Source organism: Myotis lucifugus, unplaced genomic scaffold, assembly GCF_000147115.1.
Source record: "Myotis lucifugus unplaced genomic scaffold, Myoluc2.0 scaffold_48, whole genome shotgun sequence".
Classification (NCBI taxonomy): domain Eukaryota; kingdom Metazoa; phylum Chordata; class Mammalia; order Chiroptera; family Vespertilionidae; genus Myotis; species Myotis lucifugus.
In genome coordinates this window covers 1,503,078-1,529,905 of record NW_005871096.1, presented here as the reverse complement: position 1 = coordinate 1,529,905, position 26,828 = coordinate 1,503,078, and the positions used below count along the sequence as shown (strand labels likewise).

At 37.3% G+C, this 26,828-nt stretch overlaps 2 protein-coding genes across 7 annotated transcripts in view; one reads left to right on the top strand and one right to left on the bottom strand.

Annotated features, from left to right (window-relative positions):
* Positions 1 to 1,858, bottom strand: part of YIPF7 (Yip1 domain family member 7) — a 30,898-nt gene extending 29,040 nt beyond the window's left edge. The window contains exons 1-2 of the mRNA XM_023753663.1: positions 1,734 to 1,858; positions 1,199 to 1,690 (exon numbers count right to left, since the gene is read on the bottom strand). Coding sequence (XP_023609431.1) covers positions 1,199 to 1,690; positions 1,734 to 1,858 — 617 coding nt within the window. The remainder of the gene's footprint in view (positions 1 to 1,198; positions 1,691 to 1,733) is intronic.
* GUF1 (GUF1 homolog, GTPase) lies at positions 837 to 23,571 on the top strand. 6 transcript variants are annotated; one of them, XM_023753613.1, is made up of 17 exons: positions 837 to 969; positions 4,231 to 4,342; positions 4,491 to 4,639; positions 4,912 to 4,992; positions 6,364 to 6,441; positions 6,658 to 6,741; positions 10,074 to 10,138; positions 12,146 to 12,349; positions 13,919 to 14,058; positions 15,175 to 15,298; positions 16,031 to 16,163; positions 16,935 to 17,078; positions 18,182 to 18,315; positions 19,406 to 19,507; positions 20,362 to 20,481; positions 22,529 to 22,565; positions 23,382 to 23,571. In XM_023753613.1, the coding sequence occupies exons 1-17, from the start codon at positions 961 to 963 to the stop codon at positions 23,517 to 23,519; spliced, it is 1,854 nt and encodes a 617-aa protein (XP_023609381.1). In that variant the 5' UTR covers positions 837 to 960; the 3' UTR covers positions 23,520 to 23,571. The 6 variants fall into 6 exon arrangements, with proteins under 6 accessions (XP_023609381.1, XP_006088521.1, XP_023609383.1 ...); XM_006088459.3 differs by lacking the exon at positions 837 to 969 and adding an exon at positions 1,476 to 1,640; XM_023753614.1 differs by lacking the exon at positions 837 to 969 and adding an exon at positions 1,653 to 1,671.
* The last annotated feature ends 3,257 nt before the right edge of the window (positions 23,572 to 26,828 follow it).

The window sequence follows — 26,828 nt, the reverse complement described above, 5'->3', positions numbered from 1 at the left end:
AAAAATACAATTTTATTGATTTCAGAGAGGAAGGGAGGAGATAGAAACATCAATGATGAGAGAGAATCATTGATCAGCTGCCTCCTGCACACCCCCTACCGGAGGTCAAGCCCACAACCCGGGCATGTGCCCTTGGACCAGAATGGAACCTGGGACCTTTCAGTCCACAGGCCAGAGCTCTATCCACTGAGCCAAACCAACTAGGACATCCCTTCCCTTTTGTAGGACCACAAGGTAACATGAGTGCCCTTTAAATGGAGTTATGTATTGGATCTCCTTAACCTAAATTCCCCTCACAATAAGCACACATACCTTCTAAATCAAATTCAGAGTCAGAAAACAGATGAAATGAAAAGACAATGGATTAGAAAAAAAACACGAGCAGGAAGTTGACATTAAACGCGGGTAGAGTTTGCCCTGGCCGGTGTGGCTCATGGTTGAGCGGGGACCCACGAACCAGGAGGTCACTGGGGTGATTCGGGGTCAGGGCACATGCCTGGGCTGTGGGCTCCATCCCCAGGAGGAGCCATGCAGGAAGCAACCCACTGATGTTTCTCTCTCTCCAGTGTTTCTATCTATCCCTCTCCCTCCCGCTCTCTCTAAAACATCAATAATCATTAAAAAGTACTTTTAAAAGTCAGCTTTCTCTAACAAAGGTGCCAGTAGCGATTACTAGTGGATCGAGTACTGTACAGTCACGACTTGGAGCAGTTCCAAGAACCGACGAGAAACAACACAACGGCCCACGGGACGTCCCACAGCTTCTGTCTCCGTCCTGGGCACCGAACCCCAGGTCTCGCAGAAAACCCCACGGGCGCTGGTGGGAGACAGACGCTGGAGCCGGCATGCAGGCCTCATTCCCTCTTACACTTCTCCTCCGCCTTCCGGAGCCCAGCTCTGCCCTCTGCCAGACAAACTTGTGTTGAAGCGGAAACTGAAAGACGATGGAGACATCAGGGCATGCAGAGGGTAACTTTCCCCACCTTCACTTCCGGCCCAAACTTTCTTAGGACACATTGCAGTCATTTTACCGCCGGTTTCCTTTCAGAAGCGCTAAGATATTAGCGATGTCACTGATAACATATTTAGACTTCCATATTTTAAAACAATTACAATATTTTGCTACGGGGGTAGAAAGCTAAATCCGAACGCTACGCTAAGAGCATAGTGAGAACTGATCTGGAGAGCTTCCCCTCACCGGACGTCCTGGCGCCCCGGCGCCCTCGCGCAGAGGCACGCTAGCGTCGTGACGTCATCCGACGTGCGGACGTCGGCGCGCGGCGCTCCGTCTACGGAGTTCCGGCGGATCCACCAGTTGGGCGGTCCTGTCCAGGCACCTGGTCCCCTTGGTTTCCGAAAGTCTGGTTGGATCCTGTTCGCCGCCCCTAACGCGGCGTCTTGGAGGAAACCGAGCGGCTGGCGATGCTCCCATCGCGCCTCGGGACCTTCTCCTGACGCCTGCGTCGCCCGGGGGGATGCGGATCCTGGCGGGTCGGGGCTGGTGGCGCGGACGCGCGCTCGCGGCGTGGGCCACCGGGGCTGCGGATCGGGCGCTGCCTTGGGCTCCGGGCGCGCGGACCGGCGGGGCCGCTGGCGACTCCTGGGCTCTGGACAGGCTCTGCAGCTCTGCCGCGCGCAAGGTGACCGCCGCCTCGGTTCTGGCAGCTCCGTGTGAGAAACCGGGAGGGAGCTTCCCGAGGGTTTGGAGGCGGGAAGGGCTTCCTAGGACTGACGGCCTGTCCACGGCCTGACGACGCGGGTGGCGACCCCGCGAAGGAGGCGGAGCGGGCCGTACGCGCTGCTGCGGTGTCTCAGCTCCCCGCCTCTCGCCGGTGACCTTGGACCAGTCACTTCCCATGTTGCCTCCTTGGTGATGCGGGTAGCTCAGTTTATGGGAGGCGGTGAGCTAGACGCCTCGCATCTCTTCCTTTCCTTGGAAAATCCTGCCGAGGAAGCTCAGGCAGCGGTTCTCAACCTGTGGGTCGCGACCCCTTTGGCGGTGGAACGACCCTTTCACAGGGGTCACCTAAGACCATCCTGCATATCAGATATTTACATTACGATTCATCACAGCAGCTACATTACAGTTATGAAGTAGCAACGAAAATAATTTTATGGTTGGGTCACAACATGAGGAACTGTATTTAAAGGGCCAGAAGGTTGAGAACCACTGTCAGGGTGAGCTCAGTTTCCTTGAAATGCATTAGCCCTGCGACCTGGGCGAGCCCCTCGACCCTCCTGTGAATGCTGCTGCATTGACGACATGAGACAGGAATAAAAAACATGGAATGCCCGTTTGTGAGGATTGCAGGAGGGAAGGCAGGGAATTTGTAGTCCAATACCTAGAATGTAAGCAGTGCGAGGCACGCCTTGGCTTCGGCGGGGTCACTGTGTTTTACCGCAGCCGGAGCGGACCTGTGTCCGTCGGGCTCTGTCCCTGTGATGGAGACGGTGGGCGCGGGTGAGCAAGTCTGAAAAACGACGCTGTCCGATAACCGTGGGGAGAGAGAGTTCAGACGGGAAAGTTATAAGTAACTGGGGGGAAAAATAAGACTTAAAATTAGCCAGTCTTCCCCATTTCTAAAATGACTGTGGAATTTAACATTTCTAAAATGTGGAATTTAAAAAGAATTTGTGCCGCAGTTGAAAGTTCTTAAATTTGGCGAGGGAGGGGCATCCTACTTCTGTTTAGCCCACGCCTGTGGAACAATTTACACCAACCTAAGAACAATGAGGGGGAAAAAAGGTGTTCAATGTTCAGTTTAAAAACTAAACGAGAATTTGTTTGCCTTATCAGTATAAGACTCGCCGACAGTGGAGACAAAGTTAATATTAAACTTACCGGTGTGTCTCTTGAGTGGCGGGGAAGGGATCATACAGGGCAAACAGATCCGGTGTAGTTTTGTTTTGTTTTTGCAGAATTTCTTGCAGGCATAGTTGCACCGTTATTCTCTTTCTTGGAGCATTCATAACAAGGAAAGTTAAAGCTCATAAGAATGTTGTATTTCATTGTAATTTCATGGCACTTTGGGGGGAGCTGATTATAAAATAAACTGACATACTTTACTTGAATACCAGTTTGTTCAGCAGTTTGTAATGAGTCCTGGTAAAAATTTAAGAAGATGTGTGAACCTAAAAGTCGGGAGTTGTATTTTAAAATATTTTTGAATCTTAAGATATTAAATAGGACTTCTTTTTGCTGATGTGACCTTTCTCCCTCTTCAGGGAAGTTGCTGAGTAACAAAATTGTATCTAAATTAAACTTTTGAAGATTCTATTAGGAGCACAGATTTTTTTAAAAATATATTTTATTGATTTTTTACAGAAAGGAAGGGAGAGAGATAGAGAGTCAGAAACATCGATGAGAGAGAACCATCGATCAGCCGCCTCCTGCACACCCCCTTCTGGGGATGTGACCGCAACCCAGGTACATGCCCTTGATAGGAATCAAACCCGGGACCCCCCAGTCTGCAGGCCAACGCTGTATCCACTGAGCCAAACCGGTTTCGGCTGGAGCACAGATTTTTAAATAGACCTAACTGGTAATTAAATGTGTGATGCAGGCAAAGGATTTCATTTTTATCCCCCGCCCCCCCCACCCCCTAGCTTTTCTATAACTTTTTTTTTTTTTTTTTTGGCCTCAAAGAAGTTTGTTAGACTCTGTGTTCTTAGGCAGTTCATAAGTTCTAGATGTCTTGTGTTCTCCACCTATGAAAATAAATTCAGTTTCTCCTCGACCCTCTAAGTCAGTGGTTCTCAACCTTGGCTGCACATTAGAATCTTTTCAAAATCCTGATTTCTGGGCCTCATCCTCCGGAAATTCTGTTTCTTTGTTACTAATGTGGCCCCACCCCATAACAAAGAAACAGAATTTCCGGAGGATGAGGCCCAGAAATCAGGATTTTAAAAAGATTCCCAGGTAATTCTAATGTGCAGCCAAGGTTCAGAACCACTGCTCTAAGTGGTGGAAATACTATTAAGAACTTTTATTTAGTTGTGTAGTCACCTTTGACAGTAAAACATGTTTAATAAGTCATTATAATTCATTGCTTATGAGTTTAACCATATGTGACTTTATTGTTAGGGGAATAAAAAATATAAATAATATAGATGCGATAAATGAAATTTTTCAAAGAAGAATATTAAAAGAATATTCTTTGAATCACTATACTTGTTTCATATTGTATGAAATTTACACTCATAAATATAATTTTTCTCCCTCCTTTCCAGGAAAAAGTTGACATGTCTAGATTCCCTGTTGAAAATATTAGAAATTTCAGTATCATTGCACATGTGGATCATGGCAAAAGTACTTTAGCTGACAGGCTCCTGGAATTAACAGGTATTTTCATTTCATATTATATAGTTAATTGATGGCAATGAATAATTGATCGTTGCTTTTACCATGCTTTTTAAATTTTGTTTTAATTTTATATACTGTATTGTTTATTTTTAAGAGTCCATATAAAATTATGAATTTCTATTTATAGGGACAATTGATAAAACAAAGAATAATAAGCAAGTTCTTGATAAATTGCAAGTGGAACGAGAAAGAGGAATCACTGTTAAAGCACAGACAGCATCTCTTTTCTATAATTGTGAAGGAAAACAGTATCTTTTAAATCTCATCGACACACCAGTAAGTTTAATATTAATTTTGTCTCCATTGTTAGTGAGTCTTGTATTGATAATGCAAACAAATCCTTGTTTACTTTTTAAATTGAACGTTAAACACCTAACTTTGTTTTTTGTTTTCTCATTGTTCTTAGGTTAGTATAAATTGTTTCACAAGTGTGGGCTAAACTGAAGTAACCTTTTGTTTACTGTGGAGTCATTAGATTTGCCATAATGCCCCTCCCCCTAAAAAATTGTAGCTAACATTTAGAGGTATCAATATCTTTTGTTTTGCAGGGCCATGTTGATTTTAGTTATGAAGTATCCAGGTCACTGTCTGCTTGCCAGGGTGTTTTACTGGTGGTTGATGCAAATGAGGTAGGTACCTTTAATTTTATATCATGTGACATACTATTTGGTTGTTTCAAGATGTTTTCCTTAAAATGGGTTTTGGAAATACAATTTTTGTGTTTGAAAAAAATAAGATTTATTGTTTTACTTAGCCAAAATCATATGTTTTGGTCCTGTTAATTTGAAGTTTATTACATTAGAGTATTTTTTTGAAATTCATTTGTTCATCTTTTAACATTTTTAAGCCGATCAGAGAAATTGTCTAATTGTATTTTTTGTTGAAATAAGTCAGTTACATCCTACCAAAAAAAAACCCCTCAATTTTTAACAGCTCTTAATCTGAGTGTTCCATATCAGTTTTTAGCAGACGTTGAAAATAAATCTTTATTTTTGAGGTCATTTTGGGTGATTTTAAGGTAATAATATGAGAAGTGTTAAGTTTAAAGAAACATACTAATAACATTACCAACTTCTTTTGTGTTGTAAACATACCATATGAACATAGTAACTAAATGACCATATAAGAATTACGATATGTTATGTAAAATAAGCTTTTGCTATACTCAGTTTCTCACAAACTTTTCATTCAAAATCCAGAGGAAAGTCAGTCTCTACCTTATATACAAACTACAGGACTTTATAAACTGTATCACGCAGCTGCCCCATAGAATAAAAGCCTAATATGCTAAGCGTCTGGTCATCCAGTCAACCAATCAAAGCATGATATGCTAATGATATGCTAAGGCTGCTCAGCCGCTTGCTCTGACGTGCACTGACCACCAGGGGGCAAACAGTCGACTGGTTGACCCGCCGCTGTCAACGTGCACTGACCACTAGGAGGCAGACAGTCAACCTGTCGACCAGTCACTGTGATGTGCACGGACCACCAGGGGGCAGATGCTCTGACCAGTAGGTTAGCTTGCTGCTGGGGTCCAGCCGATCATGACTCAGCGAGACGAGATGAGCCCGGACACGCCCCTGGAGCCTTCCCACGGTCCCTACCCGGCTGGCCAACCTCCCGCATCCCTCCCTGGCCCCCATTGTGCACTGGTGGGGTCCCTTGGCCTGGCTTGCATGCTCTCGCAATCCAGGACCCCTCAGGGGATGTCGGAGAGCAGGTTTTGGCCCGGACCCCACTGGTGCACGAGGCCTCTAGTACCTATAGTAGGCTTTGATGACTTGAGGGTCTATGTTTCACCTTTGTGTCTCCAAGCCTAACATAGTCCCCTTTAATAAATGCTTCCTGAAGTTAAAGGAATTTCACAGCGAATATCCAGATGCATGGAAGTATAGGTACCATATTTTGTCTTATACCTCTGCTTTTGGTGAAGATGTGGAATGGTCTTGAATTATAAGTTTGTGATAGATGCTACAAATCCTGTGTCTTGATTTTTCCAGGGTATTCAAGCCCAAACTGTAGCAAATTTCTTTCTTGCCTTTGAAGCACAACTATCGGTAATTCCAGTTATAAACAAGGTAATTACAGTGACACAAAAATGTTATTTATTTCTTTACTTTGTAAACCATGCTTATTAAAGTTGTATTGCCTGTGCCTAGATTATTTTAATACTTTTGAAAGAAAAATCATAGTGGGGTCAGTTATGCTTTTAACTATCTCATAATGCTATTTAGTATGAAATACACTTTATTTGTATTAAATTAAGACATAATGAATTCTTTTTTTTTTTTAAGATAGATTTGAAGAATGCTGATCCTGAAAGGGTTGTAAAACAAATTGAAAAGGTGTTTGATATTCCAAGTGATGAATGCATTAAGGTAAAATACCTTTATTTCAAGACTTGGTTATAATTTTGAAAATCTGAGATAATTGGTCTAAATGAAATTTTAGAGTTTTTGATAGCCCATCATTATATCATGTTTTTATAGTTTTACCAAGTTCTTTTTACTAATATTTCATTTGATCCTTACCAAAAATTCTTATTACATGGTTAGGACAGATGGGAATTCTTGTGATACAGAAGAAAGAACTGGCTCAAAGATTTTAATCACTAAAGATTACAGATCTAGTTACCTAATATATGCCCATTTTGCCTCTATGGAAATATTTTCTTTGAAGAGCACGTTCAAACTAATTTTAAGGCATTTGTATGTTTTCTTGAAATTGAGAAATAACTTCTTTCTCTATATAAAAGAGCTAGCTATGGTAATAATTGTAGGATAGATATTATGTATGTCAAAGTTAATACTATATTTTAAATTTGAATTTTTATTTTTATTTATTTTTTTAATATACTTTTATTGATTTCAGAGAGGAAGGGAGAGGGAGAGAGAGATAGAAACATAGATGATGAGAGAGATCATTGATCAGCTGCCTCCTGCACGCCCCCTACTGGGGATCGAGCCCTTGACTGGAATCAAACCCAGGACCCTTCAGTCTGCAGGCCAACACTCTGTCCACTGAGCCAAACCGGCTAGGGCTAAATTTGAATTTTTAAATGTACTTTTCTAATGCTGTTTTGGGTGTTAAATAGCCACAGCCAAACTGCAGTGTTACATACTTTTGTAGTAAGTATGTCAATGCAACACTATAACATTTAGCTTCCACTTTTACTAAGTGGTAATGTGAATTTATGAGGGTATGCATTCTGAGACTTCCAGAAAGTGTTAACCACATAGTGAGATTGTGGTCATAAATTCACAAGAAACTAGCTAGACCATTTACTTTATTTTTCTCCAGTTATGTTAAGCTACTCTGTTTATAAGCATAGAAAAAGCATATAGTTGGATGCATTCAAAGTGGGGGTTTTACCATCTGCTTGTGATAGAGAATAGAAGGTGGTTGAACAGTGATTGTAAGTAATAGAGCTTGGAGTCTCAGCTGGAAAATGAGGGAGTGGAGGATTAATGGATAATTTTTAAAAGTAGTCCATTCAATGGATTAGAGGTTGTGATTTTGAAGGATTATTTAAACATACTAGAACCTAGAGAAGTGGTTCTCTTTAGGGTTTAGTTTTGCCCCCCAGGAAGCATTTGGAAATGTCTGAAGGCGTTTTTTGTTGGGGGAAGTGGGGTTGCTGCTGACATCATATTGATAGATGAGATTTCATGGATACTGTTAAACATCCTATGATGCACAGTATATGCTCCCAAACAGATTTAGCCCAAACTGTCTTCATTGCTGAATTGCAAAACTGATGTACAGGAAATTTGGAAGATAGGAGGTGGTATTCAGGAAATGGGTTTTGAAATCAAGATTTCAGAGACAGTCCAATTACTGATAATGGTGAAGGTCATTCATGCACATGTATTTTGAGTCTTTTGCTTTTTCAGTGTGAGAACAATAGTAATAATATGCTTTATAAGTTACCTGCATGCCATCCACATATAGTGTTTATTCTATCCACACAATAACCTTGAAACTTAGGCAAAATATGAATGATTATTCATCAGATGAAGAACTTGAAGCTCAAAGAAGTATGTATGGGTCAAAGTTCACTGCTCTTTCAACATCATAATCGGAATACTCTTGTAATTTAATCCAAGAGTCATAAAAACACCTAACTGTACTGGGAGGACATTTGTCAGTATCCTATCTAATAATAGACAAACATGGTACACTGGGGCCTTGACTTACGAGTGTCCCGACTACCAAGTTTTTTGAGATACTAGCCGTCTCTCGGCCGATTTTTTGCTTTGAGTTGCGAGCTAAAATTCAGGTTACGAGCCAGCTTCAGATACCCCACTGCTAGTTGGTGCAGTGAACGTCACAGTGAACGCCACAACATCAGCCAGCATCACATGTCTCACTCGTTCACTTTTGATTTGACATACGAGTAATTTGAGTTACAAACTCCATCACAGAATGAATTAAACTCGTAAGTCAAGGCCCCACTGTAATTGACCGTACCTTCGCTACGCCTCCCATTGGCTAATCAGCGAGATATGCAAATTAACCCAACCAAGATGGCGGCCGGCAGCCACGCAGCTGAAGTGAACAGGAGGCTTGCTTGCTCCAGTACTGGAAGAAGCCAAGGTTCCCCACCTGCTGCGGCCCGGCTCTGAGCTCCGAAAGCAACAAAATTTCAATTATAGAAGCTAAACAAACCCCAGATACCTGCTTTCAGCAGGCTGTGGCCACAGAGCTGGAGCGAGCAGGAGCCGGCTCTTAGCTCCAGTGACGGCAACAAAGTTTCAATTATAGAAGATAAATAAATCCCAGAATAAAAAGAAAAAAAGGGGAGGCTGGGAGCTTCAGTCGCAGGCCAGCCTGAAAATGGCCCTCAGCCCCTCACCCAGACTGGCCAGGCACCCAGTGGGGACCCCCACCCTAAAGGGGGTGTGCCCAGCCTGACAACAGCCATCAGCCCCTCATCCAGGCTGGCCAGGCACCCCAGTGGGGACGCCCACCCTGAAGGGGGTGTGAACAGCTGCAAACAGCCATCAGCCCCTCACCCAGGCTGGCCAGGCACCCAAGCAGGACCCCCACCCTGATCCGGGACATCCTTCAGGGCAAACCAGCCGGCCCCCACCTGTGCACCAGGCCTCTATCCTATATAGTAAAAGGGTAATATGCAAACTGACCCTAACAGCAGAAAGACTGGGAATGACTGCTCACTATGACACACACTGACCATCAGGGGGCAGATGCTCAACGCAGGAACTGCCCTCTGGTGGTCAGTGTGCTCCCACATGGGGGAGCTCTGCTCAGCCACAAGCCAGGCTGATGGCTGCCAGTACAGCGGTGGTGGTGGGAGCCTCTCCTGCCTCCTCAGCAGCGCTAAGGATATCTGACTGCAGCTTAGGCCTGCTCCCCACTGGCAGGTGGACATCCCCCGAGGGCTGCCAGAGGGATGTCTGATTGCCAGCTTAGGCCCAATCCCCCGTGGAGCAGGCCTAAGCAGCCCGAGGGGTCCCAGACTGCGAGAGGGCACAGGCTGGGCAGAGGGACCCCCCCCTCTGAGTGCACAAATTTTTGTGCACCGGGTCTCTAGTACTATATATTTGTGCTTCCTTCTACGATGATCTTCAAACAAATTGATAAGTGTTAGAATTCTTTCTTTATTGTGATCATAAAGTTCTGTCACCAGGATAGAAAAAAGGTAGAGTTTAAATTTTAAATGTTTGTGTTTTTACACATATATTTTTAGATTTCTGCTAAACTGGGAACAAATGTTGAAAGTGTTCTTCAGGCAGTCATCGAAAGAATACCCCCGTAAGTCTTTTGCTATTTCTGTACTGTTTATCTTTAATAGCACAAAAACCATCTGTTTGATCTATTATTTTAGCTTAATATATGTGGTAAATATACTCCTGTGGTGAAAGAAAATAAATATTTAAATTTATTTTTAGTAACATATAGAAGGCAAATATAGTATAGAAAAAAAAAGAAAAAAGGATGACAGGGATCTGTTCTTAACAATCATTGTAAGAAGGAGACTTGAATATATTAACAATTGTTCTTTGCTTTAATACAGAACAAATATATGTCATCAGTTTTATAAGTAATTTAAAACAGTCATTTATATAAAACTTGAGGTTAAATTAAAACTACTAGGTGTACCGGTTAATAATGTGGATCTTTTTCAATAGATGGAGTTACACATATGTTGATATATATATGTCATTTGATATGTATGCTATTTTGTTGTATTGACAACAAGCTTCAAAACTTCATATGTCAAATATGCTGAAGGTGTTAACATCATAGATATTTTTACACTTAAAAATGTTGAATTTCGTGCCAAAAAAAAGAGCATTTGCAGGAAGTTATAATTCATTACTTTATTTTGAAGAAAAGTGCTGCTGAATACTTCGGGAAGCTTATGGTGAACATACTCCATCTCAAGATACTGGTTTAAATGCTTTAAAAGTGATGATTTTGATGTGAAAGACAAAGAACGTCCAGGTCAACTGAAAAAGGTTGAAGACCAACAATTACAAGCATTATTGGATGAAGATGCATGTCAAACTCATAAACAGCTTGCAGAAAGATTAAACGTTTTTCAGCAAACAATTTCTGATCATTTACAAGCAATGGGAAAGATTTTAAAGGAAGGAAAATGGGTATCATATCAACTGAACGAAAGACAAATGGAAAACCAAAAAGTCATCAATAAAATGTTGCTTCAACGGCACGAAAGAACGTCTTTTTTGCATTAAATTGTGACTGGTGATGAGAACCCCAAACGCACAAAATCATGGGTTGATGGTCAACCATCAACATAGATGCAAGGCCAAATTGCTTCGGAAAGAAGACAGTGCTCTGCGTTTGGTGGGATCAGGAAGGTGTGGTGTTTCATGAGCTTCTAAAACCAGGTGAAACTGTTAATACTGATCGATATCAACAACAGATAATCAATTTGAACCACTCTTTGATCGTGAAATGACCAGAATGTTCCAGAAGACACAGCAAAATAATTCTGCTTCATGATGATGCACCATCACACACTTCAAAACCAGTTAAAGACACGTTAAAAGATCTTGCCTGGGAAGTATTAACCCACCTGCTGTATTAACTAGACCTTGCTCCTTCAGACTACCACTTGTTCCGAACGATGGCACACGCACTTTGAGCAGCACTTCAAAACATATGAAGAAGTGAAAAACTGGGTCTCTGAATGGTTTGCCTCAAAACAAGAAAAGTTCTGCCCTCGCCGGTTTGGCTCACTGGATAGAGCGTCGGCCTGGGGACTGAAGAGTCCCGGTTTCGATTCCAGTCAAGGGCATGTACCTTGGTTGCAGGCACATCCCCAGTAGGGGCTGTGCAGGAGGCAGCTGATCGATGCTTCTCTCTCATCGATGTTTCTAACTCTATCCCTCTCCCTTCCTCTCTGTAAAAAATCAATAAAATATATTAAAAAAAAACAACAACCAACCAAGAAAAGTTCTATTGGGACGGTATCCACAAATTACCTGAAAGATGGGGAAATGTGTAGCTAGCGATGGACATTATTTTGAATAAAGCACTTTTGATGTTTCTTTTAAATTATCATGTTTTCTTTGATTACAAAATCTGCATTATTAACCTGTACACCTGGTAATATAAAAATAGACATTACACCTTATTTTATAGAAAGATCTTTTTATGTTGGCTGTCAGTCATCAACCTTTCTTCAGTACTAGAATAAAGTAAGCATAGTATTTGAGTTAAAAATAGGCACTTTATTATTAAGATTTTAATTTACTATGTCTGTATTTACTTTTTACTTATTTTTAATAGTCCTAAAGTGCATCGCAACAGTCCCCTGAGAGCTTTGGTATTTGACTCCACCTTTGACCAGTATAGGGGTGTGATAGCCAATGTAGCATTATTTGATGGAGTGGTTTCAAAAGGAGATAAAATTGTATCTGCACATACTCAAAAGACATATGAAGTTAATGAAGTAGGAGTTCTGAATCCTAATGAGCAGCCAACTCATAAACTGTAAGTAATACACATTAGTAAATAAGTACAATACACTTATATGTCTATCTCATTCTTTCTCAACTTGATATACTTAGATTGATCCCAATTTGAAGACTCGGAAAAAAAACCAAAACCTGGTTATCTAAAGCACCTATCTAGTGAATGATCTTTTCAAAGGAATCTCATGTGTGAAGGATAATAATCTGATATATTTTTATTCCTTTTGACTAGTCATAACTAATTTTGTGACTCAGTGCAGATAAGGATTCTATATTGATGCATTCGTTGAGACAGCGAAAGACATAGTTCCTTCACCCATATCTATATTCATATCAGGCATCTTTTTGTTGTTGTTAATCCTTAGCTGAGGATATTTTTCCCATTGCTTTTCAGAAAGAGAGTAGAAGGGAGAGAGAGAAAGAGAGAGAGAAATGAGAGAGGGAGAGAGAAACAAACATTGATGTGAGAGAGACACATTAATTGGTTGCCTGCTGCACACACCCTGACCAGGGGCAGGGAGCAAACCCCAAACCCAGGTATGTACCCTTGACTGAGAATCAAAACCGAGACCCTTCAGTGCACTGGCTGATGCTCTAATCACTGAACCACACCAGCCAGGGCTTTTGAAATTTTATGTTTTATAATTAAATTTTTCAACATAAAAGTAATGAAGAAAATGTCATAATTCTTTTCTTGAGTGTGGAATTCATGATAGAACTTTGATTGACTAGAATTCCTGCATGTGGGGTTAGCAAGGTAGTTGCACTGGAAAAACTGAATTCTGAGTTCACTTTTAAATATGTAATTCTATCAGTACTCTAGGTCACCTAGTTGGAGCTTTCTATGGTCTTTGTTTCCTTATTTGTATAAAAATTAAGATATTGAACCAGGTGACTATATGGATCTCACTTGATAGTTTAAAGTTGTTTGTCTAAAACTAGCACATTTTGTTCATTACATTTTTATTTGAGAGTCATAAAGTAGTTTATCTTAATTTTACTCAAGTATTTCTAAAGTCTCTCTATATTCTACCATATATATCATATACTGATCATTAATTCGGTATTATGTAGATTTGCTTTTTAAAACAAACAAAAAAAAAACCAAAAAATTAAGCTAAAACTCTGAAATCTTTGGATTTGCTCTTTTTCTACAAGAGGAACATCAAATAGATGTCAGATTTGTTGCGAGTTCACTTTTTTCTGCTTGTTTTTTCTTTTTCTTCTTTAAGCATATTTGTAAAACAATACACTAATAGTGTTTTAATACTACAAGAAGTCTTTTATGTTTCTGCAACTATCAGTTTCACGGTGTTTACATTATATTTAGCTAGTGTTTAATATGCAAGCAAAGGTAGGCAGAGTCGTGAAAAGGCCCTGAGCTTATTGTTGGTAATGGGGTTTACTGTAAGGCATGGAGTGTTCTTCTGCTGATAATCCTAGAGTTCAGAATTGATATGTAGCACTTAGTTTCCATTTCATGAGGTTTTGTTTGGAAAGTGATCATTTCCTGGGAAGGTAGAGCTTATTTGAGTATGCACTTGAAACATTAAAGGAGTAAATATTTCCATATAATAATTTTATTTAGATATGCAGGACAGGTGGGCTATCTGATTGCTGGGATGAAAGATGTCACTGAAGCACAAATAGGAGATACATTATATTTACATAAGCAACCAGTGGAGCCCTTGCCTGGGTTTAAATCAGCGAAACCAATGGTATTTGCAGGTGAGGAGATCACAAAGTCAAAGGATGAGGGTCAACTTATTCTGTCAATTGAAATAAAATTTACTAGAAATGCTCATTTTAAATAACAGCTAATTCCAGCATATTCTTTTTGGTTTGTGTGTGTGTGCTATTTACATATTAGCTAATTTCATATGTATAGTAAAACTTTATGTAGGAGATAATTTCCTAAATTTTTTTAGGACTTCTTAAGAAACAAGTTCTCTGATATATGAAAGAGCATAGTAATATGAATTTCCTACTTATTTCCTTAGCAAATCAGGTCATTATATTTGAAATCTTTTACTAATGAGTTTATTACTGGGTACCTTCCCTTTAGCTGGCCTTTCTTTAATATTGTACTAGTGTAGATATGGCAGAGAATAGTGTCACCTCACATATATATAACTTTGCTACCTTTGATGACTGTGTGGAATTACAGATATTTGAAATAGGAAGACCTGATTGAAGATCATCAAGTTGCATCAGCCCTTGTTTTTCTCCCTTAAGTATCTCTCATTGCGGATGATGAACGTTTTTGATCCCCATGGTCAGGCAAAGTCAATCATTTGGCTTTTGAAGGACTTGAGAGTTGAGGACTTGAGTTGTCAGATGAAAGAGAATCTGATGAATCAGTAACTTTGTAGTTTTTGTTAGTGAATTGAAAAAAGCAAAATTTATCTTTGATTTTAATGGATAATCTGCCGTAGAGAATTCAGAATTCAGTGTACTTTTCATTTCTCCTCCTGTTTTTTATCTGTTAATGGAGTCTCATTTGTGGTTGTGGAATGACTTCCACTTTTGTTTCTTGAAATAAGCACAATGTGTTTTCCTAGGTTGGTTCTTTTTTGTTTTCCTGACATTTTTGTAAAATCATAAAAACATCACTTTAAGTATGAATCCAGTTATAAATTCATTAAGGCTATGAAACTTGCAAGATACTTTAAAGTCAGTGTAACTTAACATTTATAGTTTTTTTTAGCAAACAAATATTTTGGTGAGTGAAATATAAGTAAGTTATTTAAAAGCTAAGTGACTAATTGTGATCTTGGAAGCATTGGATATTTATTCCTTTGGCAGCTTTTCACATGTGATAATTAGAAATTCTTATGTCCTCAGGAATGTACCCTGTGGATCAGTCTGAATATAATAACCTGAAGAGTGCTATAGAAAAATTGACCTTAAATGATTCCAGTGTGACAGTTCATCGGGATAGTAGCCTTGCCCTAGGTGCTGGCTGGAGGTAAGATTCAACTACATTGTACCGTTCCACGTTTATTGAAAGGTAAAGTTTAAATGGTTTCTTGCTTTGGAACATTTCTGAAAATAAACTCATATTTGTGTAAAGTGAAATGAAACAATATCTGCCTATTTTACGCTGTGGATTCATCTTCTATAGGTAAGTTTTATAGCAATCTATACTAATAAAAGGGTAACATCTTATTAGACCGGATGTCCTTCCAGACAAAGCCACGGTGGCAGGGGCTGAGGCAGAGGTGGTTAGGGGCGACCTGGTCGGCAGGGGAGGGCGGTTGGGGCAATCAGCCTGGCAGGCAGAGGTGGTTAGGGGTGATCAGACAGGCAGGCAGAGTGGTTAGCGGTGATCAGGCAGGCAGGCAGGTGAGCGGTTAGGAATCAGCAGTCCCAGATTGCGAGAGGGATGTCCGACTGCCCGTTTAGGCCCGACCCCTGCGGCCTAAACCGGCAGTCAGACATCTTCCAAGGTGTCCCGGATTGGAGAAGGTACAGGTCTGAGGGACCCCTCTTACTGGGCACTGGGCCTCTAGTTTTAAATAGAATACCAATGGAAAGCTGGAATCTTACTTAATGAAATTATACTAACATGTAATTATGATGTGAATCACTTGAATGACTCTTATGATACCACTCCTTCCCCACAAAGTAACAATATATTCATCAAAGAAAATAGAGTCTATGAGACAAACATTTTGGAGTTTGGTTTTTTTCTTCCCAGATTGGGGTTTCTTGGACTTTTGCATATGGAAGTTTTCAACCAGCGACTAGAGCAAGAATATAATGCTTCTGTTATTTTGACAACTCCTACTGTTCCATATAAAGCTGTTCTTTCATCAGCAAAATTGATAAAGGTACTATTGTGAATCGGATAAAAGGGAAAACTAAATGTGTGTATATGCATATGCGTGTATGCAGAATGCAAGAGACACTTTGTACACCATTAGCAGACTAGCTATTAAAACTAAATATTTCTTGATTAATAGTAAGAAAAATTAAATTATCTTATGGTTAATGATGGAGAACCTACGTGAGAAATAATTTATGCAATCTTTTACTTGGTAAAATAACCACATTATCAATACTGATCTGTTACTGAATTGAGAATGAAAATATTGTTCTAAATCCAGTGCAAGATGATGAATATATTTTTGGTCATAAGTAATTAATCTTATTACAAATGAAGCATTCATTCTTACCTGGTGTAGGAAATTTTAGATTTTAAGTTAATGATAGGGATAATATTGTATTCTATCTAAGGGGCAATCTGTTTATTTTATAGAAATACTAACTTTGACAACTTTAAGAATTTTCCAACAAAATTAATTTAGGAAACTGATTATAATGCCTTATAAGGGGTAGAACAAAATGTATTCTTACATCAATGTGTTTAATAAATGTGAATCACCAGAATATATTGCTTAATAATATTAAATGATTACAGTTGGAGGACTTTTAAATCTAAAACACATTAAGATAATATTCTACTCTTTAGGGATTCCATTGTTTTTATTAATTCCAACAAATTCAATAGCAAAATAAATTCTAGCATACTTTAAATTAAAACATGGTTATTGTTTATTCAGATTTCATTGTAATTATTGGTGATATTTCTTTATTTTTAGGAATACAGAGAAAAGGAAATTACAATAATCAATCCTGCACAGTTCCCTGATAAATCAAAAGTAACAGAATATTTGGAGCCAGTTGTTTTGGGCACCATTATAACACCAGATGAATTTACTGGAAAAATAATGATGCTTTGCCAGGTATAAATGTAATACAGTTTAATATAAAAGTAAATTTTTGTCCCCTCTAGCAGTTTTGAAAGATTTCTCTCTGTGGAGCACATTGAATTTTATAATAAATTTTCATACATATATAGAGATATCAATATTTATCTAGATACATGTGGATATAGGTACATATGTACTTTAAAATTCATTTTGAGCCCTGGTCCAGTAGCTCAGTTGGTTGAAGCATCATCCCATACACCAAAAGATTTTGGGTTTGATTCTGGGTCAGGGCACATACCAGGTTGCTAGTTTGATTCCCGGTTGGGGTGCCTCCAGGAGGCAATTAATAGATGTTTTTCTCTCTCTCTTGCTCTCTCTTCCTCTCTCTTTCTTCTCTCTGAAAATCAGTTAAAAAAACATATCCTCAGGTGAGGATTTAAAAACATTTTTTTTTAAATGAGCCCAAAGAAAAGAAATTTGATGCTTATTTGTCCTGAGTAGATGAAAGTATAATTTCTTTTAGACTTGTTGAGTATTTGATATTGATTATAGTTTGAAATGTAATAGTAATAGTTGACAGACCTTTAATTGGACGGTGTTTTCCATTTTGCTTTAGTCCTCGCCACATTGTAATAAATGATTTATACCAAAAACTGGATATAATCATGGTCCTCAAAAAATACCTATTTGAAATACTCTGACATATATTAGAAAGAACTCTAAAATGATGACTAGTGGACTGAAATTTTAATTGTTATCACAAACTATATTATAACTTTGGTCAGTCACTTAATTTCCCTCGTCTAGGTTTCTTTATTTATAAAATAAGAAATTAGAACTTCATTTGTAGTTACATTTGACTTATTGTTAAATTAAGTACTGTATGATTAAAAAAGATAAAATTGTTAAATACAAAGACTAAAAGCTTTGGTGTATATTATAATTGAAATACAAAATGATTCTCTGTATTATAAATATTGCTTGCAAGTTTTAACTAGGCATTAAAGAAATATTCCTTCATTTTGTCCACTCATCAGCATTAAGGAAATATTTTCATTGGTAATTGTCATCTGTCTGTATTTCAAATCATCATTCAAATAGGCGATCATTAAACACATTTTTTTCTGCCCTATTAGGCTCGAAGAGCAGTTCAGAAGAATATGGTGTTTATTGATCAAAACAGAGTTATGCTTAAATATCTCTTACCTTTGAATGAAATCGTGGTGGATTTTTATGATTCTTTGAAATCCTTGTCTTCTGGATATGCTAGGTAAAAATTTAATGGGCAATTCAGGTACTTAAACAGTTGTGTGTGTTTTAAATATTGACCAGCAAGAGTATCTTATTACTCTTCGTATTTTGCCTACCACTTAACATGGTATCTTTTGTACAGTAAATGCTTAATGATGTTTGTTGAAGAAAGAAATGATTTTAGCAACACTTTAGGCAATAATCTGGTTTTAGAGAGTATTAATATCAATCACCCTGCAACCGTCATGGTTTAGAAACCAAAAATTTGCAGCTGTAGGTACCAGCTTGTTTTAAAATTATGACAATAGAAATATATATGTTCTTGTCCATTTGGAAAGACATGTAGGCATAATTGAGATGTTTTTTCATTAGACTGCCGTTTTGTAAGTTAAACCTGTGTTTTGATTAGCATGTAAGCTTTGACCATATTATTAATATTAATATTTGACACTAAGTGCTTATATGTGCTAGCTAGACTCTGTTGTAACACTTTTTAGATACAGTTTAAGTGCTTTACATGTATTAACTCATTTCATCCTCACAAAAGCCCTGTGAAGGTTCAAACTGAAATCCATAAGTCATTTATTAATGGCTCTTTGTCAATACCATAGCATTTATTTAAGGGGAAATAGAAAACTACACAGAAAATCTTATGAATCTGAGAAGGATCCATTAATATATACTGTTTACACCAGCCAGTTGCTGGGAGGGAACATTGGAAAGAAGGGGACATTTGCCTTCAGTGATCCATTTTCCTAGCCTGGCTTACTAGTTTCTTTTCCTTCCCCCCTTAGAGCATGCTCCCCTGCCTTTGACCCTCATCTCACAAAGTAAAAAGATGATGAAGTCTGGCCCTGTCTGGGTAGCTCAGTTGGTTGGAGTATCATCTGGATACTCCAAGGTTGTGGGTTCCATCCCTGGTCAGGGCACTGTAAAAAAAAAAAAAGATGAGATTTGTTCCTTACTGTGATCATTTAGATTCATTAATCTGGAATGTATAGGTAACATTTTGATGGAAAGTTAAATCTTTGGGGGAGGTATAGTAGAAAAAAAGATGTTTTGAAAAGAAAAAGAATATAATCTATTACTTGAACATTTTTCCTTGTTAGTTTTGATTACGAAGATGCAGGCTACCAGACTGCAGAACTTGTAAAAATGGATATTCTACTGAATGGAAATATTGTAGAGGAGCTGGTAACTATTGTACACAAGTAAGTAGAATAGAAACATCATGAAATGTGAAAGTAACCACTGTTGACATATTTTAATTTAGTTTTTGGTTGCTCTATTTGACAGCTACATTTTGAAAATTTAAAAGTAATTAAATTTCCCTGTACTAGTTTTTGTTTCCATTCTTTTTCCATGCTTCTCTTTTCAAATTGTTAAAATATAAAAGGAGACTAGAGTTATGATAATCCAGAAGATTAGTGTCCTGGGAAGAAATGTTTCCATTACCATGTAAGATGAAGTAAAAGAAATTTTTTTTGAATTTTATGATAGGTGTAGAATTGAGAATAAAAAGTTTTTCTCTTTCTAAGAAATTTATAACAATGAAAAATGAAATACCCTAGATGTTCAAGAAGTAGCGGATTGATTAAAATAAATTATGGAACACTCATATAATCTGTCTTAAGTCATTAAGACTAAACTTTAAATTACTATTTAGTGACATGAAAATGCCTATTAAGTAAAATGGTAGAACAAACTATAATCTGAACTGTAAAAATCAAGTCTGTAGAAAAATAACTAGAAGGGCATATGTTTAACATAAACATTCTAATATCTTTAACAGTGGTTTTGTATGGGTGAAGGGAAGGGCATTAAGAATGGTTTTTATTCTCTCATGTATGTTTTTTATATTTTCTGTAATCATGTTATTTTTGCAATAATCAGAGAGTAAGTGATAATTTGTGTTTATGATAAATGATTTCCATTTGAACCTCTTTAAGGAATCACCTTTACATTGATTGATTATGCATATGAACTAGAACATTACTTAAACATTCTTTTTTTTTTTACTTAAACATTCTTACTTAGTATAAGTAAATAATTTTCTCTGATTCAGAGACAAGGCACAAACTGTTGGCAAAGCCATATGTGAACGTCTGAAGGATTCTCTTCCTAGGCAGCTGTTTGAAATAGCAATCCAAGCTGCTATTGGAAGTAAAATCATTGCAAGAGAAACGTGAGTTGAATTCATTTTTGTTACTGGTGGGTTTTAGAAATGATATACCCAGAAAATGAAATGTTGAAAAATTTAACTTTACATTGGCCCAAGCCAGTGATTTTCAACCGGTGTGCTGCAAGACTTTTTAAAACATGCAAGCCTTGCTGGCATGGCTCAGTGGTTGAGCGTTGACCTATGAATCAGGAGGTCAAGGTTCCATTCCCTGTCAAGGCACATTCCTGGGTTGCAGGCTTCATCCCCAATGTGGGGCGTGTAGGAGGCAGCTGATCAATGATTCTCTCTAATCATTAATATTTCTATCTCTCTCTCCCTCTCCCTTCCTCTCTGAAATCAATAAAAACATACTAAACAAAACAAAACATGTAATACATTACTATTTAGTCAGGGGCACTGACCTCTTTTCCCTTAAGATTGTCAAATAAAAAATGGATAACAGCCAATACAACAATATCCATCTGGTGTAAGTGAAACAAAAGTAAACCTTTTGTGTGTGTGTGAGATCGACAAAAAATACATTTTTTGGTATGCTGCAGAATCTTAGTAATTGGTTTATGTGTGCCATGAGATGAAAAAGGTTGAAAATCACTGGCCTCAGCTTTCTTAGTACTTATAGAAACATTAATGTCTTAATTCCACTAACTTAAGTGATTGTTACTTTTAATTATATAACACTTTGGGGTGATATTATTCACATGTATTAATAAAATATATATGGGTTGGAGGAATTGCTTAATTTTTACTTACTTTACTGAATGATTATTGAGTTTCCTGGGTAAAGTTTTTATGGTTTTATCCCTTCAAGTAGATTATAAACTAGTAAGAACTGAAACTAAAAAGGTTTTGGAGATATTCTTCCAAAAGACAAAACTAAGTTATGATTTTTACTAGAAGCATTCCTCAGAGCTAATCAGGTTGTAAATCAGAGAGGTGAGAGAGGAATGCTAATCTCATGTTAAGCTTTTGCATTCTATAATACAGACTTCACATGTGATACCGGAGACATGGAAGATAGGCTAATTTGTATAGGAAATTGGTCTTTTTCATTGTACATGATGTATAAATCAGAGCATTGAAGAAGCTGCTCTGCTAGCAACAGAAAGTACAGAAAATATCTTGCAGTGATTCCCTATTTTTTCCCCCCTTGATTGAATAATTCTGGGAAATCAGAATTATCTCCTTACATGGAAATCCCTATTCAATTCTTGTTTAACACAAACCTAATGTATTAGTGGTGGTGAAATACAACCATGATTTTTATATAGTCTTAGAAACAAATTTTAATTCAATATTTGCAATGAATTTAGTTTTCTAACACCATTTTTCTTTAGAGTTGGTTATTTTGTGTTTTGTGAATACCTAGAAGTTAGATAGAAAGGAGTTGACAACCTGGGAACATCCTAAAAAGTGCAATTTAGATAGTTAGCAAGCATAAGGATGCTGAGGTAGACAATAAAGAAAGTACAGATTTTTATGTTTTATGAAATACATAAAAATGGAGCTATTTTCCAATTTCTTACTCTCCAAAATTCTCAGCAACATTACAGAAATGATTATAACTGCTTGGATGGATATATTAAAATTTAGTTTATCCTAATGTGGTAAACAAATATATTGTTCTTTATATTCCTAGTCACTGTTGACTCACATTAGGTGAAATTAGTAATGAAATAATAACCATTTGTAATTAATTTTTTTGAAAGTAGAAGTGGTAGTGCTTTTAGGTTGAGCCAGAAATGACCTTATATAATTCTTATAATTAAGGTCATCCCATGCTTGAATTTGGCTTCATCAATGCTACCCACAGTTTTGACCTTTTTTATTCTTAATAAAATATATGTTGGTATTTCGTTGAATTCATTTTCTATTTTATCTTAAATATATGAAACTAAAACAAGAGTATTTGAGCTATCTAATTATTATTTATGGCAGTTTTACCTAGGTCTGACCTGATCATTTAAATCTTTAATAAAGAGACTTTGAGAATAAAGTACTTTTAAATAGTGTAATGAAGTTATGTACTTATACAACATTTTCTCTTTTACAGTGTGAAAGCCTATAGGAAAAATGTTTTGGCAAAATGTGTACGTACCTACCTGTATTCTGCTTTGTAATAATAGTTCTGCTTTATGAGTTTAAAATTAAGGGGGAATACATATATTGGTTTCCATTGTTGGTTTTTGAAATACCCTTTTATTTCATCTCCAAGTTGTTTTTTTAAATTGGTAAATTTCAGCTTTACTATGATTGCATATTCATTTTGATTGTGTTCTTAAATATTTTTTATCTTATAAAAATTTCCTTATGTAGAACATTATCTAAGAAAGTATTTTATAACATGTTTGTTGATCTAATTTTATAAGGAAAGATTTTGAAGACAATGTCTAAATAGTGGGAAGAGTATGGGATTGAAATCCACCTCTCCATTGTTTTGCCAGGTTTGCTGCCTCATCTATTTAAAAAGTATTCTTAGCTCAGTTATTATGAGAATCAAATGATAATACTATTTCTAAACCCTTTGCATAGGGATTGGTACATTTATGCCTATGTAAGTTTCTATATTAGGCTACAGCTATAGATAGTAATCCAAAATTTCAAGCCTTGAATCAGTAAGGAGATTGATAGTTCTTCCTTGACATGGGTAATGTAGCACTGGGTGTCCTCGGGGATCTTCATCTCCATCCAAAAATAAATAAAGCCTTAATCATTCCTAAAGGCAGTAAAATTGGGGTCTGCTAGGAAGAGGACTAGAGAGGTATCTTTACAGATGTCTTCCTCATGGATTCATGGATAATAATTGTAAGGTTGTTGTAAGGATGTTGTATTGTTGTATTGATGTAATTGTATGATTATTTTTCTGTGGAGTGATCTGGACTTCCAATTTTTAAAATATTTTTCAGTATGGTGGTGACATTACTCGGAAAATGAAGCTTTTAAAGAGACAAGCAGAAGGAAAGAAAAAACTGAGGAAGGTTGGCAACATAGAAGTTCCTAAAGATGCTTTTATAAAAGTTCTGAAGACACAAACTGATAAATAATTGGTGCGAAAATATAAGGAATTTTTTTAAATTAAAAGTTGTGTATCCTTTAGTTTTTCTTGTAAGTTTGTAATATGTTGACAACAGAATGAAAATTATAAAATTTGCTTGTTACTTTCAGGGTTTTCAGATAAAACCATTTGGCTTTTCTTTGAAGGGTACTGGTAAGTGGATAAGAGCTTGGACTCTGAAGGCATAGTGTCTGGTTTCAAATTTCTGTTCCACCACTTACTAGCAAGGTAAATTACTTACCTCTCTTAGTCTGTTTACTCTTTAGTAAGATCAGGTTAAACTATACTTACCTCTATAGGTTGTTAAATGAGATAATATGGTGGAAATACTCAGAAGAGTGCATGGCACATAGTAAGTGCTCAATGAATCTTACCTATTTTGTTTTCATGCATACTTTTTCTGACACTAAGAAGGCCCCATACTTAAAAATCGATCTAATTCAAGACCATGGTAGAAATATTTTCAAAATCACCAAAAGTATCAATTTGTTGTTTGCTGGATAAATTCAAGTGATATAAGTCAATTATTAAGTAAAGTCACATAACATACTAACTAGATGTGCTCTAGTTTTTGATACAATTTTTGACACTGGATGGTTTATGTACAGGGTGAGGCAAAAGAAGGTTTAGTTTTTATGGAAAATAATACCATAATTATAAATAACTAGAGGCCCGATGCATGAAATTCATGCAAGAGTAGGCCTTCCTTCCCCTGGCTGCTGGCACCCGCTTCCCTCTGGCACCCCCGGGACCCAGGCTTCCCTCGCAGCCCTGGCTTTGTCCAGAAGGTCGTCCAAAGGATGTCTGGTCTAATTAGCATATTATGCTTTTATTATAGATAACAAGAATAAACTGTTTCACATAATCACAACTGTAAACCTATTTTTGCCCCACACTGTATACATCTAAGTTAAAATAAGGGTAGGGCTGTCTTATTTTTGATCATTGAAATGCAGTTGTGCAAAGTCATAGGGGTTTGGTATTAGCAGCTGTTATTAATGGCAGTTTAATAATTATTGTCTAGATTTCATAATTGAGACTGAGCTTTATTGCTTAGTAGTAACTCGAGGTCACACAGGCGGTAAATGACCATCTTACTTCAAAGCATGTCTCTTGACTACCATGTTTACTCAGTCAATGAACAAACCAGAGGGCAGATTATATTACTGTAGGTAAAATACAGTCAGACCCTTTAACAATGCAAGGGTTAGAGGCACTGATCACCTGCAGTCAAAAATCCATGCTTAATTTAAATTGGCTCTCTGTATATGCAGGTTCCAATGCGTTTAACTGGGAGGGTCAGTTGAACTGTACAGGCTAATTGAAAAAAATCTGCTTATAAGTGGACCTATCCAGTTCAAACCCAGGTTAAGAATCACATGTAATTTAGCTATTGATTTTTGTCCTCTTCCTTGACTGAATTGGATGAGGTAAATATCTTTGAGGGATAAGACTATCAATTTATACCATGGTTATTACATCATAATTTTGAGGTAGTGGGGATTTACTTAAAATTGTATATAAGGGTTAAAATAACTTGTAATTTAGTCTTAGTTAAATTAGCTCAGATATCTCGCCTCTCCTTTCTAGCTCTAATAAAATAGGTGAAATATGAGACACATGACAACAGTATTTTGGAAATGGCACTATATTTGAAACTAGAAAAGCATTTAAATAGAGTTTAAACAAAAGTGTTTTGTTCTATTAGGAAAAAGTTACATGTTATTGGGCACATATTCTGCACCACATATCTATTTGGTATTTGTGCTTTATTAGTATGTTTTCAATTTGGATACATTCTTTTCCTTTAACCTCTGACTCTTTAAAAAAATAGTTTTCCTGATAGCAATAAAGGTACAAAAAAGTACTTTTCAAAATTTTTAGCATAAGTTTCAGTTCTCTCCTTTGGCCATGCTCTCAAATAGATGATTTTCATGATTTAATGTTGTATACCTTCTAAGTATATCCCCCAGAGGATCTTAAATTTTCAAGAAATTTGCAAAGCTTGAAATATTATAAATTATGAGTATTGGAATGCCCATCATTTATTGAGTTTAATATGTGATAGCTACTGTGTTGAGCTCTATAAGCATTCGCTCATTCAATTTATGCAACAATCAAGGTACAGACACTACTACCATCCCATTTTATAGGGGAAGAAATTCAGACTTTGTATTGTCTGACATCAGTCATTGACAGCGCTGGAGTTCAAATAGTCTTTTCTCTATCTAATCTACAATTCTTAGCTACCGTGCTTTTTTACCTCTTATGGAAATATCTTCAATAGGTTTCTTAGTTCTTTCCTTAACAGCAGCTTAGCCCGAGTTAAGGAGCTAGAGTGGCCAGAAAGCAGTTTGCTGAGGAGCTTGAGTGCATGGACCTCACCTAGCCTCCTAATATCAGAGGCAGTAATGGGAAGATCTAGACTGTGTTTCCACTAACACATTTAAAGCACAGTAATAACTTGAACCATGCACCAAAACAGGTAGCTTTTTAACTAAGATACTACATGACCTTCTAAGGTAGTTAGGGTAGTTTGCAGTAACCAATACTTAACAGGTGTGACTAGAAGATGATACTGATTGAGTAGTCATTTACTAACCATTTGTAACACTTAAGGCTATTACAGCTTCATTTAAATCCATTATAGAATTAAAGCAGTATATTTTATCCTAACAGTTTTAGTTAACTTCTAATTTATTTGCTATTTAAGTTTTTTAGGAACTTAACTGTAAACGCATGTCAATCACAAAGGTGATTAAGTGGTTACATAAGTAATGCTTCTACTGGATGGGCTTATAACATGCAAAATATTCAGAGGAAAAGGAGCAAGATTAAGAGACTGTAGGCCAGCGGTTCTCAACCTGTGGGTCACGACCCCTTTGGCGGTCGAACGACCCTTTCACAGGGGTTGCCTAAGACCACCCTGCATATCAGATATTTACATTATGATTCATAACAGTAGCAACATTACAGTTATGAAGTAGCAACAAAAATAATTTTATGGTTGGGTCACAACATGAGGAACTGTATTTAAAGGGCCAGAAGGTTGAGAACCACTGCTATAGGCAGAGTTATTGTCTTTTAACTTAAATCTCCTAATTGCATGATGGTAACAAAAAGTTAAATAGGCAGGCTCAATAGCCACTACTAATTGTTGGAATCTTTCAGATGCATGTGTTTAATTTCACTTCTGGAAATAAAATTTAGATAACATTTGTTTATTATAAGCTTTATTGTAATTAAAGATAGAAAACAATATTTTTCTTTGATTTGCAGTTTAATGATACAAGTTTTT

Excerpts from the sequence above, each read along its gene's own strand:
- GUF1 (XM_006088459.3), top strand. The coding sequence starts at position 1,476 with ATGCGGATCCTGGCGGGTCGGGGCTGGTGGCGCGGACGCGCGCTCGCG. Across the intron at positions 4,993-6,363 it reads TGGTGGTTGATGCAAATGAG|GGTATTCAAGCCCAAACTGT; the intron begins GTAGGTACCTTT and ends TGATTTTTCCAG. Across the intron at positions 20,482-22,528 it reads AAAATCATTGCAAGAGAAAC|TGTGAAAGCCTATAGGAAAA; the intron begins GTGAGTTGAATT and ends TCTCTTTTACAG.